General features: G+C 42.7%; 1 protein-coding gene across 3 annotated transcripts in view; it reads right to left on the bottom strand.

Annotated features, from left to right (window-relative positions):
* The window catches only part of mrvi1 (murine retrovirus integration site 1 homolog), a 161688-nt gene that overhangs the window by 61971 nt on the left and 82066 nt on the right, over positions 1-17651 (bottom strand). For all 3 annotated transcript variants that reach the window (XM_043705685.1, XM_043705686.1, XM_043705687.1), the window contains exons 6-10: positions 11763-11863; positions 9499-9578; positions 7749-7922; positions 6308-6385; positions 3716-3813 (exon numbers count right to left, since the gene is read on the bottom strand). In XM_043705685.1, coding sequence (XP_043561620.1) covers positions 3716-3813; positions 6308-6385; positions 7749-7922; positions 9499-9578; positions 11763-11863 — 531 coding nt within the window. The remainder of the gene's footprint in view (positions 1-3715; positions 3814-6307; positions 6386-7748; positions 7923-9498; positions 9579-11762; positions 11864-17651) is intronic.

Below are 17651 nucleotides of genomic sequence, written 5' to 3'. Positions count from 1 at the left end.
ACATTTCCGACGCCCCTCCCCCAAGTCCCTCCTCCCTACCTTTTATCTTAGCCTGCTGGACAAACTTTCCTCATTCCTGAAGAAGGGCTTATGCCCGAAACGTCGATTCTCCTGTTCCCTGGATGCTGCCTGACCTGCTGTGCTTTTCCAGCAACACATTTTCAGCGCATTACAGTTCTTTTGCCAATGATCTTAAAGGTGTAATTTCTGGCTCCCAATCCACTGGAAATAATTTCTCTGTTTTACACTATTAAACTTTTTTAATTTTGCACAGATCCCTTGACCTTTTCTGCTCTGAGGGGAACAATTCTACTTGTCCAGGCCTTCCACAAAACTGAAGTTTCTTATTCCTCGAACCATTCTGGTAAATCTCATCTGCAGCCTCTCCAAGGGCTTGACATCCTTCTGAAAGTGTGGTACTGACAGCTGAAGCTAAATCAGTGCTTAATAAAGGTACAAATACAAATCTTCTGCTTTTGAACTCTATACCTTTATCTATGGAGCTCAGGTGCTTTAAAGACTGTCTTTTGATCTTATCCTGACACTTCAAAGAGTTGTTTGATGAAGTATAAAGGTTACTTGCAAGGATGACGACAGCATCAAAAGCCTATAAATCTCTCTCTCAGGAAGGGACATGAATCCTGGAGCTACAGCACATGAATCCATCCCCAAAGACATTACTGCTATGTCTACCCTACAGACATGGAAAATTTGATTTCACCATCTCCCTTCCATGTTTTTGATTTCTTGCTATAGGTTACATTAATTATGTTATTAAGTTTATTAAATTGACATATTTTGCTCACTGGTAATAGGAAGATGACTTAAATACAACAGGGACATTTAAAAAAAATTGGGTTATGGCATGGTCTCAAGGTCAGTATATGTGGTAAGGTATATGTGCCCATTCCTAGCTGCTTAGGTTGTCGCAACTGAGTGGTTTGTTACGCCACTTCACAGGGAAGTTAAGATCCAATGTGAGAATGAAGTCACACAAGAAAGATAAGTTTCCTGACCCAAAGGACATTATTAAACCAGTTGGACCTCTCCCTGCTTCTGCACAGAATTGTACATGCCATGGAACAGCGCTATTCCCTTAGTCACCCATGTGAGCTGTAACATCCTGTTCTCATTCGACCTTTATGTGCTGGATGGATAAGGACTTTTTTTTAGTAGATCAAAACACTGCAACACCAACAGAATAGTTGGTCGATTGGAGGGACTGATGCGTAGGGATTAAGTAGTCTGGGCACTTATGCAGGAAGTGAACAAACAGAACTCTGCCTTTTTTGTTAGTGCAAATGCTTTATTTTCCAGGAAGTTTTACTTTCCTGAAGTCTTCCAGGAATAATGTGCTTGTGTCAAATATGTTAAAACCAGCTATATGAGTGTGGTATCCACAATTTAGCTTAGAGAGGCACCACTTTCTTGAAAAGCATGGTCTTGACAGCAACAGAGAATTTAGAAGAGGTAGCTTGGATACATTAGCGTGGTGAGGATGGAAACTTGGCTGTTTCTCGAACAGCTGTGATGTGGCGAGAGCTGGATGTGGATGGAGTGAGAGAAATATTAAAGAGCCAAGTAATTCCTCCAACATTGCTTTTCCAATAATCAATGACGTACAGGTTCAGTCACCTCTAACGCACTAATATCTTAGATCTCCTCGTAGTCTAAGTAATAATGTCTAACATAATAATGTAATTTGTACCTCATTGCTATATTACAATATACTACATCTTGATAAGATGAGAACCTATTCTCATAAAAAGTCACTGCAGGTTTTCCTCTCCCACTGCACAACAAATAGACTGTCAAACCCAGTCAAGGAAAGAGCAGGGAGGCAGCAAAGTAAACAAACTGCAACATTTAAAAGAAGGGAGTAAGAAAAGCACAACAGAGAGGTATTGAGAATGGGGTAGCAGGAAAAGTAGCATAACTTAGAAACAGATGACAATAAGACTGAGAAAGAGATTGCAGAAAGATTCTTGAGAATAATGTTTGAATGAGATCAAGAGCTGGGAGTGAGCAGGAGAGAGGAAATGGGCATGAGATGAAAAGAGTCAGGAAGGAACTGGAAGTCGAGGTAGATGTGAGCAGGGAAAGACGGGTGCAAGAAGGAGGGAGAGTTGCACGTGAACAGGAAGAATTGGAATGGAAACTGGGGGTGAGCTGGAATGGGAGGTGAGTGGGAATTGGAGTGCGTGGTAGGTGACAGCTAGAGTGGAAGGTGGATGAATTAGGTAGGAGATGGTGCAAAAGTGTATGTGGGCGGCACGGTGGCACAGTGGTTAGCACTGCTGCCTCACAGCGTCAGAGACCCGGGTTCAATTCCTGCCTCAGGCGACTGACTGTGTGGAGTTTGCACGTTCTCCCCGTGTCTGCATGGGTTTTCTCCGGGTGCCCCGGTTTCCTCCGGGTGCCCCGGTTTCCTCCCACTGTCCAAAAATGTGCACCTCAGGTGAATTGGCCGTGCTAAATTGCCCGTAGTGTTAGGTAAGGGGTAAATGTAGGGGTATGGGTGGGTTGCGCTTCGGCGGGTCGGTGTGGACTTGTTGGGCCAAAGGGCCTGTTTCCACACTGTAATGTAATCTAATCTAATGTGCTGAAGCATGGTTGAAGATACACCAACCACACCCACCATAGGACCAGGTATAAGTAATAACTTGGTGAAAATTGAGTGCTTGTGTACTGCTGACATCTAATCAAATCCAGAGCTTTCTTAAGGAAATTCTTGTATGAAAAGCTATCATAAATTTAACAACATAACTTAAGTTATTAAATATAATCACTGGTTTAATGCAATATGCTTTCATTAATGAACTGACATGCTATCGAAAGATTTCTGGAAAATACAACTATCAGTCAAGCCAAAATATAAATTCAGTTTTTAATTTCAAGTATAAAATAGTTTCACATTGCTTTTGGACTATTTAACCTCAGAGTGAGCAATCAGAAATGTTAAAATATCCAAATATGTAAAATAGCAGGAATGTTAAAGGGTTAATCAACTCTCAACTTACACAGATCAATTTATTACTGAGTTATCCCAAGTATTGAGTGATTGTGAGAAGAACTTTCTCTTGAATGCTAACCACACTGGGCTATACCTATTAGAATATTCATATGGCAACCTAATTTTGAAAAGTCTTTGTCATGGGAGGTGGGTTTTGCTGGCAAGACCAGATTTTGTTGCCCATATCTAATTGCCCAATCAGTAACTTGTTAGCCATTTCAGAGAGCAATTAGGAGTTGATGTTGATCTGGAGTTACATGGATGTTGGCAAATTTCATATAAATGAACCATGTTGGTTTTTACAACAATCCAGTAATTTCATGGTTACCATTCATTTCAACTTTCAACTAGATTTCAATTCTAAATGTCTTAATTAATTGAAGTTAAGTTCCATCAGCTGACACGCGGGAGTTTAAACTTTGTCTTCTGGGCATTCATTAGCCGTCTTGATAATTCCTGGATGCCTGAAGATAAGAATTGCTGTGTTTATTCACCAAAGTTAGTATTCTCCTATTGTCTCCAGGTCAAGGGTGAAGCCTGATTTTAGATTTATGACCCAATTAATCCTAATCAAAACAGGCCATGGACTGGTAGAAAATGTGTAGGCTGTTATTTAACAGATCAAGAATTCATCACTGCATACCCCCAGCCCGCAGCAACTCCCAGTGAATCCATACCATTCCAAGTTTGGATTTTTTTTACCTTCATTTCTTTCTCTCTGTTGGGTGATGGAGGAGGTTTCTCCCCTGCTTGAGTTGAAGTTGTAACCATTGTTCCTACACAGTTTGCAGTGGATGGATCTAAACCAAATGATAAAATCATGACAGTGTTTACATTAGCGGGTGTGGTTCACATCAGATCTCTTGTGACAGTTTAAAAAGTCAAAGACTTTCTCCCTTTAGAAAGCATTAAGAAAGACTGAAGGTCTTGCATTTCTGTAGCACCTTTCACAACCGTAAGATGCTCCAAACATTTCACAGACAGCAAATTACCTTTGAAGTTGAGTCATTGCTATAATATAGGAAATTAGCAGCTAAGTTACACACTTCACAAATAGTAATGGCCAGATAATCATTTTATATAATGTTGGTTTTCATATATAAAATATGTAAGGGATATACATTGGCCCTGTACACTGAACAGAGCTCTTTGACTTTACATCAAAACAATATCACGAGATTTTTAAAATCTCCTTTCGAGAGCAGGCAGGCAGTGGTTTAATGTCTGACCCAAAAGAATGCACTCCATAGTGCATGGGATGTCAGCTTGAATCACATATCTGGAATACGACTTGAAATCACAAACTGCAGCGTCAGAGGTGAGAGGCTTACTCATTGAGCCACAGTCAACATCTATGCAAAATGCAGCACTATCTCTTTCTTTGTGAAGCCAGTGGAACAGTGCTGGTTTTTTTCTTCTTTTCCTTTTTCACTCTTAGGTTGTAGATGTCACTGGAAAGGCCATTATTAACTGCCACTGAGGAGATGGCCAAACTGTCTCCTTGAACCACTCCAGGCTACATCTGATGTGAGTATAGGCGAAAGTGAGGACTACTGATGCTGGAGATCAGAGACAAGATTAGAGTGGTGCTGGAAAAGCACAGCAGGTCAGGCAGCATCTGAGGAGCAGGAATATCAACGTTTCGGGCAAGAGCCCTTCATCAGGGTGGAGGGATTTCACTTAGCAATGGTGAACAAATGCCAGTATGGCTCCAACTCAAGACGGTGTGTGACAAGGCAGGAAAATGGAAGATGGTGGTATTTCCTTGTGTTTGTTGACCCTTTAGTTTTGGTGGTAGAAGTCATAGGTTTGTCAGGTGGTGTCAAAACAGCCTTGGAAAGTTGATGCAAAGCATCTTGTAGTTTGTAAACACTGTTGACACTGTGTTACAGTGGTGGGAGAAGTGAATGTTTAAATATCATTAAATTTATTTATTTATACACAGGGATATCCACCGAATCTGGATGTAAGTTTGCTAGCCAAGCTGGAAGATTCATTTTCAAATGTTTCATCACCATACTAGGTAACATCATTAGTGAATATTCAGTGAAGCACTACTGTTAGTGTCCACTTTCTATTTATGTGTTTAGGTTTCCTCGAGTTGGTGATGCCATTTCTTGTTCTTTTTCTCAGAGGGTGATAAATGGGGTCCAAGTCAATGTGTTTGTTGGTAGAGTTCCAGTTGGAATGCCATGCTTTTAGGAATTCTCGTGCGAATCTCTGTTTTGGCTTGTCCTATAATGGATGTGTTGTCCCAGTCGAAGTGGGGCTTTCATACAGATGAGGAAAGACACCACTTCGAATGGGACAACACATTGACTCTATCAACATTGACTTGGACCTCACTTACCACCCTCTGAGAAAAAAAGGAAATGACATCACCAACACAAATACAAAGTAGGCACTAACACTAGTGATTCACCAGAGTCTCACTGACGATGTTACCTAGTATGGTGAGGAAACGTTTGAAAACGAGCCTTCCAGCTCAGCTAGTAAACTTACATCCAGAACCTTAACCTGAGCTACAAATCTTCTCAAAACTCACTAATATCCACTAATATTGAAAGTGCCAGAAGAATGATCAAAGAGGAAATCTCATAGGGTATATGCAATAACTGCTACATACACTGAGAAGCAATCTGTGCAATATGAACTGTTCCAAGTGGTGACAGGAATGGGTTACTTCAATGGATTTTACTATTCCGGGGCCTTGGAGATCAGTCATGGTTTCTGCTTCTAGTTTTGAAGAAGGAGTTAGATATAGCTCTTTGAATTAAAGGGATCAAAGAGTGTGGGGTGAAAGTGGGAACAGGGCACTGAGTTGGATGATCAGCTGTGAACAGATTGCATCTTGGAGCATGTACAATGACCTACTCCTGCTCCTATTTTCTATGCCTCTTTATTTTGACAATAACTGTACACTGGCTACTATTGGAATGAAACTTATGGTTGTTTTGGGGAGAACAAGATTGGGTTTGCCCATGATGATGTCTCTCCACCACCTGCTATAGTAGGACAGCCCACAGACACATGCTGTCTGGAATCATCAGGGAGATGCCCGACAGGGAAGCTGAAGAGAGGGCTTTAGACCAAGAACTGATTTGGCTGGATGGCTTGTTGTCAACTGACATGGATACAATGGGCTAAATGGCCTCCTTCTTTGTTGTCATTTTATATGATTCTATGAAGAGGGTAGTGAATCAAATAAAGGAAGAAATATCTGGAAATGTTTCAGTTTACGCTGTTCTAAACAAAACTCCCCTAATACCATATGCAATGACACTGCACACTTACCGATCTGTGGTTGTATAGTCACAGAGTTACTTCTGGAAGGGCTTGGGGAAGCTATTGGTGTCCGTGATGGAGTGAGTGCTGCAATTAATAAAAGGTAAAATGTCATTCAGAAATACCATGGGCAAGTATACAAATTCCCCAGGAACGACTGCTTTTTACTAATGTTTCAACAAAGGGAACATCTGTAGTTGGTTACACTCTCACTGCGTTTGTGATTATCTCCTTTCAATCATTAAATAATCTGTTTTTTATCCTCATAATTTAGTACAAAGGTACGGATCAGTCACAATCTGATTGAACAATGAAATAGTCTCAAGAGGCTCCTTCTGTTCTTACATTTACAACACTGGAGAGACGTCAAAGAGAGTATTGCAAGCTGATTTTTGAAATATTTCCCAACTACATGTTCACTTGCCATTCAATTTTGCTAGAATTCTGTTTTCATCCTTCTAAGAAAGATTTGCATTTTTATACTGCCTTATGCAATTTCCAAATCATTGTAAAGTTAAAGAAGTGCCTCTGAATGGTTGTCACAGTTGTAATTAAGGAAAGACAACAGTCAATTTATGTATAAGTGGACAGACAGAACCAGAATTGGAGATAATCTGTTTTAGAGAGATTATCAACCTTAAATGTTAATTCTGCTTCTTCTTCAACAGGTGATACTTATCATGCTGAATATTTCCAGCATCTTGTGTTTGTATTTACTCTGCTTTAAGGATTAAATATTGGTCAGGACACAAGGGAAAATTTCCCAGTTATATTTGAAATGTTGTAGTAAAATCTTTTACATCCTCAAAAGACAGACAGGCCCTCAGTTTAAAATTTCACCCAAAAGACAGCCCCATGATGGTGCAGTGTTCCTTTAGTACTTCACTCAGAAGCTGAGCCTGGAGTTTTGGGCTGCAGGCTCTGGTACAGAATTTGAAGTTTGTAACTCAGAGAAGTAATTCCTACCCACTGAGACACAGCTGTTTCTTTAGATGGAACTCATAATAATTACCTGTAGTGGTTCTACCTGCACAGAATTCCTGATATACACCACTGGCTCATTGAGTCTCCAGAAAAGAGTTTCAAAATCCTAGTGATACCCTTTAGCTCAAAATCTTCACACTTTGACATTCAACTACCTACTAACCCTTAATAGCTATCCTTGGAGTGTTTAATGGGGACAGAATAGAGGGAGACTAGCTCTGTATCTAACCCCATACTGTACCTGAGCTGTGAGTTTTGGTAGGGACAGATTAGAGGGAGATTCACTCTGTATCTAACCCTGTGCTGTACCTGTCCTGTGATTAAGGGAAATTCATTCTGTACTTAACTCCATGCTGTACCTATCCTGGTAGTGCTTGATTTGAGAGTGCAGATCGAAGTTTACTCTGTGACCATCTGAACAAGATGATCAAGTTGTTTTCTTGTGACTATAAGAAGTCCTATTTACCTGGCGGAGAGTCAGAAGTGCTGGTTCTGGAACGGCGGCAGCGACGTGTGAGAAACCTCTCACTGATCTTCTTTGCTTCCTCCAGCAATTCAGCATTTTTCTTCTTATCTTCATCTGAAAGCTGCACTTCTGGTAACTTGTCATTCACAAGATCATAGATATGGCCATCACCATCTTAAAAACAACAAATATCAATCAGCAACACAATCTCAATCAAAAACAAGATTGTATATTTATATAGTGCCTTTAACATAATAAAATGGCCCATGGAATCTCACTGAAATACTGTAAAACATAATTATTTATTGAGCTACATAAGTTACAAGAGGAGACTGAAGAGATACTAAGGAGCAAGGCCATGGATGGATTTTAAAATCAAGGCACTGCTTGACTGGGAGCCAATGTAGGTCTACAGCACCCAGGTTGTTTGGAGGATGGGACTTGATGAAAGTTAAGTCACCAGAGTTGTGGATGACTTCAAGAGGGTAAAATATGGGTGGTAAGCTAGGACTGCATGGGAGACATGACAAAGACGTGAATGAAAGCTTTAGCATCAGATGAATTCAGACATGCAGTAGAGTCAGGCAATGTATAGAGGGGGGAAATGGGTGGTCTTAGCAATATCCTGAACATTTGGTTGGAAGTTCATCTTGGATTCAAACAAAGAGTCACAAACAGTAAACTAACACCGAACATCTCTGAGCCCACCTCAGCTGCATGGTAACTCATCGATTAAAAGGAGGCTGTACAGACGCACAAATCTTTGATGCCCTCGGAAAGTCACTCAGCAAAACTAGTCAGCTATTATCAGGTGCTCTGTGCTTGATCAAATGGTCTCAGCATTTGTCAGAGGAATGGCTGTTGGAAGCAATCACTTGTCTGACCACCTCCACCTCTCACCAACAACCCAAATCCGCAATCCACATCTTGACTCCCACTCTAAGGTCCCAATCATGCCATTACTTATCTATGACCTCGGGTCCCCCTGTGGTCCTGGGTATTGGCTGGGAGCCATGCCTCAAGTCGCCACTGCTCCCGTTGGTAGCAATGACAAGTTGCTAGTCTCTGACTGGCAGTAGCTCTTGGTAAATGAGACTTCTGTTGGAGGGGACCACTGCAGAGGCCCCAAAAGTGGCCAATTTAGTGCCTGAAGGACATATGATACACAAAATGACCTGACTTCTCCACAATGGGTAAGATCCCCATAGCCATGAGAAAATGCTCACATATTATTTGTCTGTCCCTGCTCAAGGGCTCATTGAGGGAAATGCTGTGATTAATATTGTTGTCTTTCAGAATTATATATATTTTTATATAAGTTAAAGAGTGGAAAAAAAAGAAACAGAATGACAGAGTCAAAGAGAGTGAAATTGAGAGACACAGCAAAAGGAAGGCATAAAGGGAGACACAGATATGAGAGAAAGGAGGTGGAAATTATGAGAAAGACAGAAAAAGAGATAGATAATTGAAGAAATTAACCAAGAGAGATAAAGATAGATGAACAGAGAGAGGAAGGAAATGACTAAGAGGAACGGACAAGCGGGGAAAGATACAAAACAAGGGACAGAAACTGACTGACAAAGGAGTGATTGAGAAAGAGGCTGAGAAAGAAGTAAGTAAGAATCAGAAGCAGAGGGTCAAAATCAATGTGAAAAAAGAAGGCAGAAAAAATAATTGCACCATTAATAAGTGAACATAGTAAGTATGATGTGAAGCCAGCCAGGGATCTCTATGCTGAACAATACTTTACCAACAGAGGTCAGGGAACTTGTTGAAGAGAAGGAGGTTCTGGAGTTCCTGCTTGACCGTCTCTGAATAGGACTATGGGATCTGGAAAGGTTAAGAAAAATGTTCAGGCAAAGTTAAAATCTTAAAATTCATGCAGTGTAAATTTAATGGGGTCCTCATTCCCTATCCGAAGTAGAATTTTAATTTTAAATATGTAGGGGAGGGGGAATACACATGCGGGATGGAAACACCAAGCAGAAATGGATTAAACACTAGGAGATAAGAAATAAACAACTGCAGAGGGAAATAAACACCAGGCAGAGTGAATCAATGTCAGGGGAGGAAAAGACTTATTTTAAAAACTCATTCAAGGAACATGGGCATCACTAGCTAGGCCAGCATTTATTGTCCATCCCTAATTGCCCAGAGGACAGTTAAGAGCCAATCACATTGCTTTGGCCTGGAGTCACATGTAGACCAGACCAGCTAAGGATGGCAGTTTCTTTCCCTAAAGGGCATTAGTGAATCAGATGGGTTTTTCCTGATTATTGATAATTGTTTCATGGAGGAGAAAGTGAGGACTGCAGATGCTGGAGATCAGAGCGGAAAAATGTGTTGCTGGAAAAGCGCAGCAGGTCAAGCAGCATCCAAGGAGCAGGAGAATTGACGTTTCGGGCATAAGCCCTTCTTCAGGAATCCTGCCTGACCTGCTGCGCTTTTCCAGCAACACATTTTTCAGCAATTGTTTCATGGTTATCATTCAACTCTTAATGACAGATTTTTATTAAACTCAACCTTCACCATCTGCCATGGCCAGATTTGAACCCAAGTCCTCAGAACATAACGTAGGTCTCCGAATTAATAGCCTAATGATAGTACCACTAGGCCATCACCTCCTTAGGTGAGAGTACGCTGACTGAATGAGCAAGTAGGTTAATGTGTGAGTGAATGAGTGATGAGCGCAAGATGGACTGTATATGAGTGTCAGCCTGAGTGTTTCTTTCAATAATTCCAATATGTATATTTGGATCCTAAAAGCTGTTGGGCTGATTTTTACATTTGGTTAAAGGTGAGTGTGTTGAGTTTTTGGAGGGGTTCTTGTCACGAGGCCCAGTGGGACTTCTCACTATACTTTACCAAATATGCGTCATTAGCTACCCATTCTGCATCTATGGCATCCCTCACATTCAATTCTATCATCAGTTTACCACTGGCAGTGAGGGGCACAGCAGCTACAAAGGCACGCTGCCAAGGACACGTAGCCAGCACAGCTAACACTCCCTCACACATTCAACGCATTTCTTTCATCCTAGTCACTGTCTAACTATCACATTACACCACAGCATACCTTACCGGTCCATAGATACACCCTGTCTAAACACCCTCTCTGAGTTCCCGCTAATCTTTCCCCAACATCTAGTGGGTGTTTGCATCTGGTCATTATCCAGTAGGGACATTACAGTCAAGCAGTCAGTCATGTCTAAACATGAGCTTTTATTAACAGCCAACGAAAGGAAGCACAAAGGTAATTAATACAGGCTCCAGTTTGCCCCTCAAAATACAAAATAAATGCTAGAATGGTTACTCTGACAGATGCTCCTCTGCACTCAGCTAGCATCGACTGGAACAGGGGTCAGTCATTCTGCCTGCCCTGAAGTGCTCGATACAGCTGAGCTCTGTCAGGCACAAGGAGAGCTTTCTCCAACTCAATATCCTCCTCTTCCTACTTCAGACGAAGATTACTCCCAATCCCCAGCTCCTCAACATCCATCATATCGCCTCATACTTTGCACCAGTTGTGCAGAACACAGTTTGCCAGGATAGTGCAGCACACTCAGTCCAGGCTGTACTGGAAGCCACCGACTCGACTGGCCCATGCTGCAGCACTGGACCCTCAGAAGCCCCATTGTTTGTTCCAAAACAGCCCTGATTACACGCAGTATGTGTACCAACTTGGCAAAGACGTCACTCCAGCTGAGTGACCAACACGTAACATCTGAAAGGGACTGCCTGCTGTACACCAAGCCCCCTTCCATCTCAGACATCTTGCTCCCTCAGAGCTGAGAGTACCATAGTGAGGGGGAGTTTAGGTTGATCACTGAACTAGTGCTGTCAATCTTCACACAGGGCTGAGCAAAAATATTACCTTCAGGAGAGGGAGAGAAAAAATAGGTTGGCAATTTCTGCAGAGTTCCTTCCAGGTTGTTCCCCTATTTGTGTGGAATTTCACCAAATGTTGCAGTACTCAGGAGAATTTCCACAGGTGTCCGACTCCACAGTGCTTACCTTATCTGTGATGTTTGATCCAACTCCCTGTCTGGAGAACTGGTGATGTCAGGCAGCACTATTGCTGGTGTCTCACTCATCCTGGGATCAGATCCTAGAATCTAAAATCAGATTTAAAGCACAGATAATTAATGTTAACAAATTAAGAATGAACTCTTCCTACACAAACATCAAAATACAATTCAAAATGGCCTTTGCAAATCCTGAAACTTTTAAAATTTATTCATAGTCTGGAAGACTAATTCAAAACCTCCTCACACTAATAATAAGTGCAAAATTAAAATTATACATGTTCTGTGATCACTGCCCTCTCCAAACCCACCCACTATCGCCTAATGCTGTCATTGAACAATGGACTGACAAACAGAATTGCATTTATACAGCACCATTCACTACTTCACGATACTCCAAATAATTTTTTGCCAATTAATTCATTTCTGAATGGTAGTTACTTTGCAATCTTGGAAAATTGTCTGTCCAACAATGCATTAGTCTCTTGATTCTGCTGCTCTGGCAAGAGCATCATTTCCTCAGTACTGTACTTCTAATAGCGTAATGTACCTTCACTACTGACCCCTCCAACAATACAGCACTCCCTCAGTGGTGCTGCTCCAGATGTGTAGGCATAGATTCTGACCGACATTTTTAGGGTGTAACTCGAACCCATAACCTCCTGATTCAGAGGCGAGTGCGCACCCTCCTGAACCACAGTGCACACTTGCAAAAAAAAGGTTTCTTGTCAATGAAACAAAGAACTGTGAATGATGGAGATCCAAATCAAAAACAGAAAGAGCTGGGGAAACACAGCAGGTCTGGCAACATCTGTGGAGTGAAAACAGAGTTAATGTTTAGTTCAGTGATCTTTCAATTTCTGCTCTTGTTTCAGCTTTCTTGTCAGGTTTTGTAGATTTACAGTGATGTTATCCAAACAAAAATCACTGTCAAGACTCGGATATTTCTTTCTCATGCCCCATCAGAAGGTGAATAAACAAAGTAAGGATGTGGGATGGAAGACATTACAATAAGATTTGGGTTTGTTTGAGGAAGCTTATTGGACAGAAGAACTTCAAACACAATTAACCAAACTGTTCATCTACAATGAACCCTATTCCTGAAGAAGGACTTATGCCCAAAACGTCGATTCTCCTGCTCTTTGGATGCTGCCTGACCTGCTGCGCTTTTCCAGCAACACATTTTTCAGCTCTGATCTCCAGCATCTGCAGTACTCACTTTCTCCTAGTTGATTTTAACCTACTGCGAATCCTCTTGCAAGGACGCCTTCCTTGAAGAAGCTCTCTTCCTCCCTCTACAAGATTCCTGAAGAAGGGCTTATGCCCAAAATGTCAATTCTCCTGCTCCTTGGATGCTGCCTGACCTGCTGCGCTTTTTCAGCAACTCATTTTTCAGATCTGTTCATCTACGATGTCAGCTCTGTCATAGTCATCCAATATGTCCCTACCTTTACAATCACGTAGTTTGAGAACCATTTAGAATCATCGAATTATACAATAGACAATAGGTGCAGGAGTAGGCCATTCTGCCCTTCGAGCCTGCACCACCATTCAATATGATCATGGTTGATCATCCTTAATCAGTATCCTGTTCCTGCCTTATCTCCATAACCCTTGATTCCACAATCCTTGAGAGCTCTATCCAACTCTTTCTTAAATGAATCCAGAGACTGGGCATCCACTGCCCTCTGGGGAAGAGCATTCCACACAGCCACCACTCTCTGGGTGAAGAAGTTTCTCCTCATCTCTGTCCTAAATAGTCTACCCCGTATTTTTAAGCTGTGTCCTCTGGTTCGGCACTCACCCATCAGCGGAAACATGTTTCCTGCCTCCAGAGTGTCCAATCCTTTAATAATCTTATATGTCTCAAGAGACAGCACAGAAAGAGATCATTTGGACCTTTATGCCTGTGCTAGCTCTTTGAAAGAGCTAACTAATTAGTACAGTACTCCTTGTTCTTAGCACCACACCCCTGGAAATTTTTACAAATCCAAATTCAAATCTAAGAATAAAGTTTAAAAGCATGAAAGCACAAAAGGCCGCTAACTTGATGACCATTCACCCTTCCCCGAACACAAAGTTCCCTGGTGATATCTCCCAGCTAGTACAAACTGTTCATGCTCATCAGTCATTGGTTTGCTATCTCTCTTGATCTCAAATTAAATCTCCTCCAGTCCTCGCGCTGCTTCCACAAAACTTGGTCTCAGGCCAAACATGTATCCTCCCTTCAATAACCCTAAACTCTCCTGCAACACATTGCTATCAGTTAAGATACATGAAAAAGCTCAAAACTCAGAATTACTTGAACACAGAAGAACTTATAGTCAAGCATACTGAGTTAATTTCAACTGCAATACACAATGAGCAGACCTGTCACCTGCCCAGACACACCAGTCACTTTTGTCACCACTGCTGACATTAGATCGGTCTTCCTGAGAGTAAACCTGAGGAAAGCGACTGGCTCAGCCAGAGTCTCCAGCCATGTACTTAGACCCTGCGCAGACCAGCTGGTGGAGGTATTTGCTGATATCTTCAATCTCTCCTTGCTATAATCTGAAGACCCCTTGCTTCAAGAAGACTACCATCATCCCAGTACCAAAGAAAATACATGTAACATGCCTCAACGACTACTACCAGTGGCTCTGACCTCCATGATAATGAAGTGCTTCGAGAGGCTGGTCATGGCCCATATCAACTCTGGTCTCCCAGCCTGCCTCAATCCCCTGCAATATGGCTACCAGTGTAACAGGTTCACCGTGGACACCACCTCCCTAGCCCTCAATTCATTCCTGGGACATCTGGATAACAAGGATACCTACGTCAGACTTCTACTCATCTACTACAGCTCTGCCTTCATAATCCTGACCAAACTAATCTCAAAACATCGAGACCTAGGTCACAGATCCATCCCCTCTAACTGGATGCTCAGCTTCCTGACCCACAGACCACAATCAGTAAAGACAGACAACAGCCTCTCCTCCATGACAATCTTCAACATAGGCATCCCACAAGGATATGTTCTCAGCCCCTTGCTGTACTCCCTGTACACCCACAGCTCTGCAATCAAATTCTGTACAATTGCCATATACAAATTGCTGATGACACCACCATGGTGGTTGGATATCAAACAACAATGAGACTGGAAGGAGTTAGAGGGCTTGGTGTCATGGTGCAATGATAACAATCTCTCTCTCAATGTCGGCTAAATGAAAGTACTGTTCATTGGCGTCAGAAAGAACAGAGGAGGATGCGCCCCCATCTAGATCAACAGAGCTGAAGTGAGGGGCTCAAAAGGGTCACGTTCCTACGAGTGACGATAACCAACAATCTGTCCTGGACCTCCCACATAGATGCAATGGTCAAGAATGCACAACAACGTCTCTTCTTCCTCAGGTAGTTTAAGAAATTTAGCATGTCCAGAAGGACTTTCACCAATTTTTACAGATGCATCACGGAATGCATTCTATCCAGGTGCATAAAACCCTGGCATGACAATTGCTCTGCCCAGGACCTTAAGAAACTACAGAAAGTTGTGCGCGCAGTCCAGACTATCATGGAAGTCAACATCCCATCTATGGACTGCATTTACACCCCTCAATGCCATGAAAAGGCTGCCAACATTATCAAGGGCCCCTCCCACCCCAGTAATGCTCTTCTACAATCTCTTCCATCAAGAAGAAGATACAAAAGCTTGAGCACACACACACCAACAGAACAAAGAACAAAGAAATTTTACAGCCCAGGAACAGACCCTTCGGCCCTCCAAGCCTGAGCCGATCTAAATGTACTGTCTAATCCTGTTGGTCAATTCCTAAGCATCTGTATCTCTCTACTCCCCACCTAATCTTGCATTTATCCAGATGCATCTTAAATGAATCTACTGTGCCTGCCTCTACTACCTCTGCTGGCAACGCGTTCAAACGCCCATCACCCTCTGTGTGAAATACTTACCGTGGGTACCCCCCTTAAACTTTCCACCTCTCAACTCGAAAGCATGACCTCTCGTTAATGAGTCCTTCACCCTGGGAAAAAGCTTGTCTCTATCCACCCCGTCTATACCCTTCATGATTTTATAAACCTCAATCAGGTTCAAGAACAGTTCTTCTCTGCCATTATTAGACTGCTGAATGGACCTCTCAAACTTCAAATAACATTGATCTTCCAAATGTTAGTCTTACTTTGTGTACTTCCTGTGCAGTTGTAACTTTGTATGGCTTGGTCTGTCTAGGCACCCTATGATCTGTATGTCCCTGTTTGCTATGATCTGCCCGTACTGCTCGTAAAACAACTTTTCACTGTACTTAGGTACACGTGACCACAATAAATCAAAGCAAATCAAACACTGTGTGCATGTGTGTGTGAGAGATATGGGGGGTCAAGAGGAGTATGGGAACGGCCCTGATCACTCAGGCTCAGAATGGATAGTAGGCAGATAGCTGTAGGTATAATCATTGTGAGTCTGTTTTGCTTTGCTTGGGACACCATTTCAGGATAAAGGTTTGATAGGATTGGGTTAAGGAGGCATTTCTTCATTCAGAGGGATATGAATCTTTGGGATTCTCTACCCCATCACTGAATACACTTAAGGCTGAGATTCAGGCCTCTCAAGGATCAAGGGATATGAGTTGGAGTGTGGGTTTAAGGTCAAAAATTATATTGAATGGTGCTGCAAGCTTGAGGGGCTTTTTGGGTTTCTGTCTCCTTTTAAAAAAATTGCTCACAAGGAGGTGGGCAGAGATGTCTCTGCCTAGGCCAGTTTTCATCGCTTAGCCCTAATTGCCCGTGAGAATGTGGTAGTGATCAAAGTTTGTGCGAAGATTTGTAGCTCGGGTGCTTGGTGTTGTGGTTCTGTTCGCCGAGCTGGAAGTTTTTGTTGCAAACGTTTCGTCCCCTGGCTAGACGACATCATCAGTGCTTGGGAGCCTCCTGCGAAGCGCTTCTTTGATGTTTCCTCCGGTGTTTATAGTGGTCTGTCCCTGCTGCTTCCGGTTGTCAGTTTCAGCTGTCCGCTGTAGTGGTTGGTATATTGGGTCCAGGTCGACGTGTTTGTTGATGAATGCCATGCCTCTTGGAATTCCCTGGCTGTTCTCTGTCTGGCTTGCCCTATGATAGTAGTATTGTTCCAGTCGAATTCATGTTGCTTGTTGTCTGCGTGTGTGGCTACTAAGGATAGCTGGTCGTGTCGTTTCGTGGCTAGTTGATGTTCATGTATGCGGATTGTTAGCTGTCTTCCTGTTTGTCCTATATAGTGTTTTGTGCAGTCCTTGCATGGTATTTTGTACACTACATTAGTTTTGCTCATGTTGGGTATCGGGTCCTTCGTTCTGGTGAGTTGTTGTCACAGCCAGCTATGTCGGTGGAAGGGTACTGGGTGGTACGGCGGGAAAGGAAGAAGCGGAGTGCTTTGAGTCCTTCGTGATGGGGGATGGAGGTGTACAGGGACTGGATGTCCATGGTGAAGATGAGGCGTTGGGGACCGGGGAAGCGGAAATCCTAGAGGAGGTGGAGGGCGTGGGTGGTGTCACGAACATAGGTGGGGAGTTCTTGGACTAATGGGCACGAACGTAGGTGGGGAGTTCTTGGACTAATGGGCACGAACGTAGGTGGGGAGTTCTTGGACTAATGGGCACGAACGTAGGTGGGGAGTTCTTGGACTAATGGGCACGAACGTAGGTGGGGAGTTCTTGGACTAATGGGCACGAACGTAGGTGGGGAGTTCTTGGACTAATGGGCACGAACGTAGGTGGGGAGTTCTTGGACTAATGGGGACAGGACCGTGTCGAGGTATGCCGACATGAGTTCGGTTGGGCAGGAGCAGGCAGAGACGATGGGTCGTCCGGGGCAGTCAGAGGGTGGGCGAGAGTCTTGATTGAAGAAG

Source organism: Chiloscyllium plagiosum, chromosome 16, assembly GCF_004010195.1.
Source record: "Chiloscyllium plagiosum isolate BGI_BamShark_2017 chromosome 16, ASM401019v2, whole genome shotgun sequence".
NCBI classification, from domain to species: Eukaryota; Metazoa; Chordata; class Chondrichthyes; order Orectolobiformes; family Hemiscylliidae; genus Chiloscyllium; species Chiloscyllium plagiosum.
Note: the sequence above shows the minus strand (reverse complement) of the source record. Positions and strands in the feature narration are given on the sequence as shown.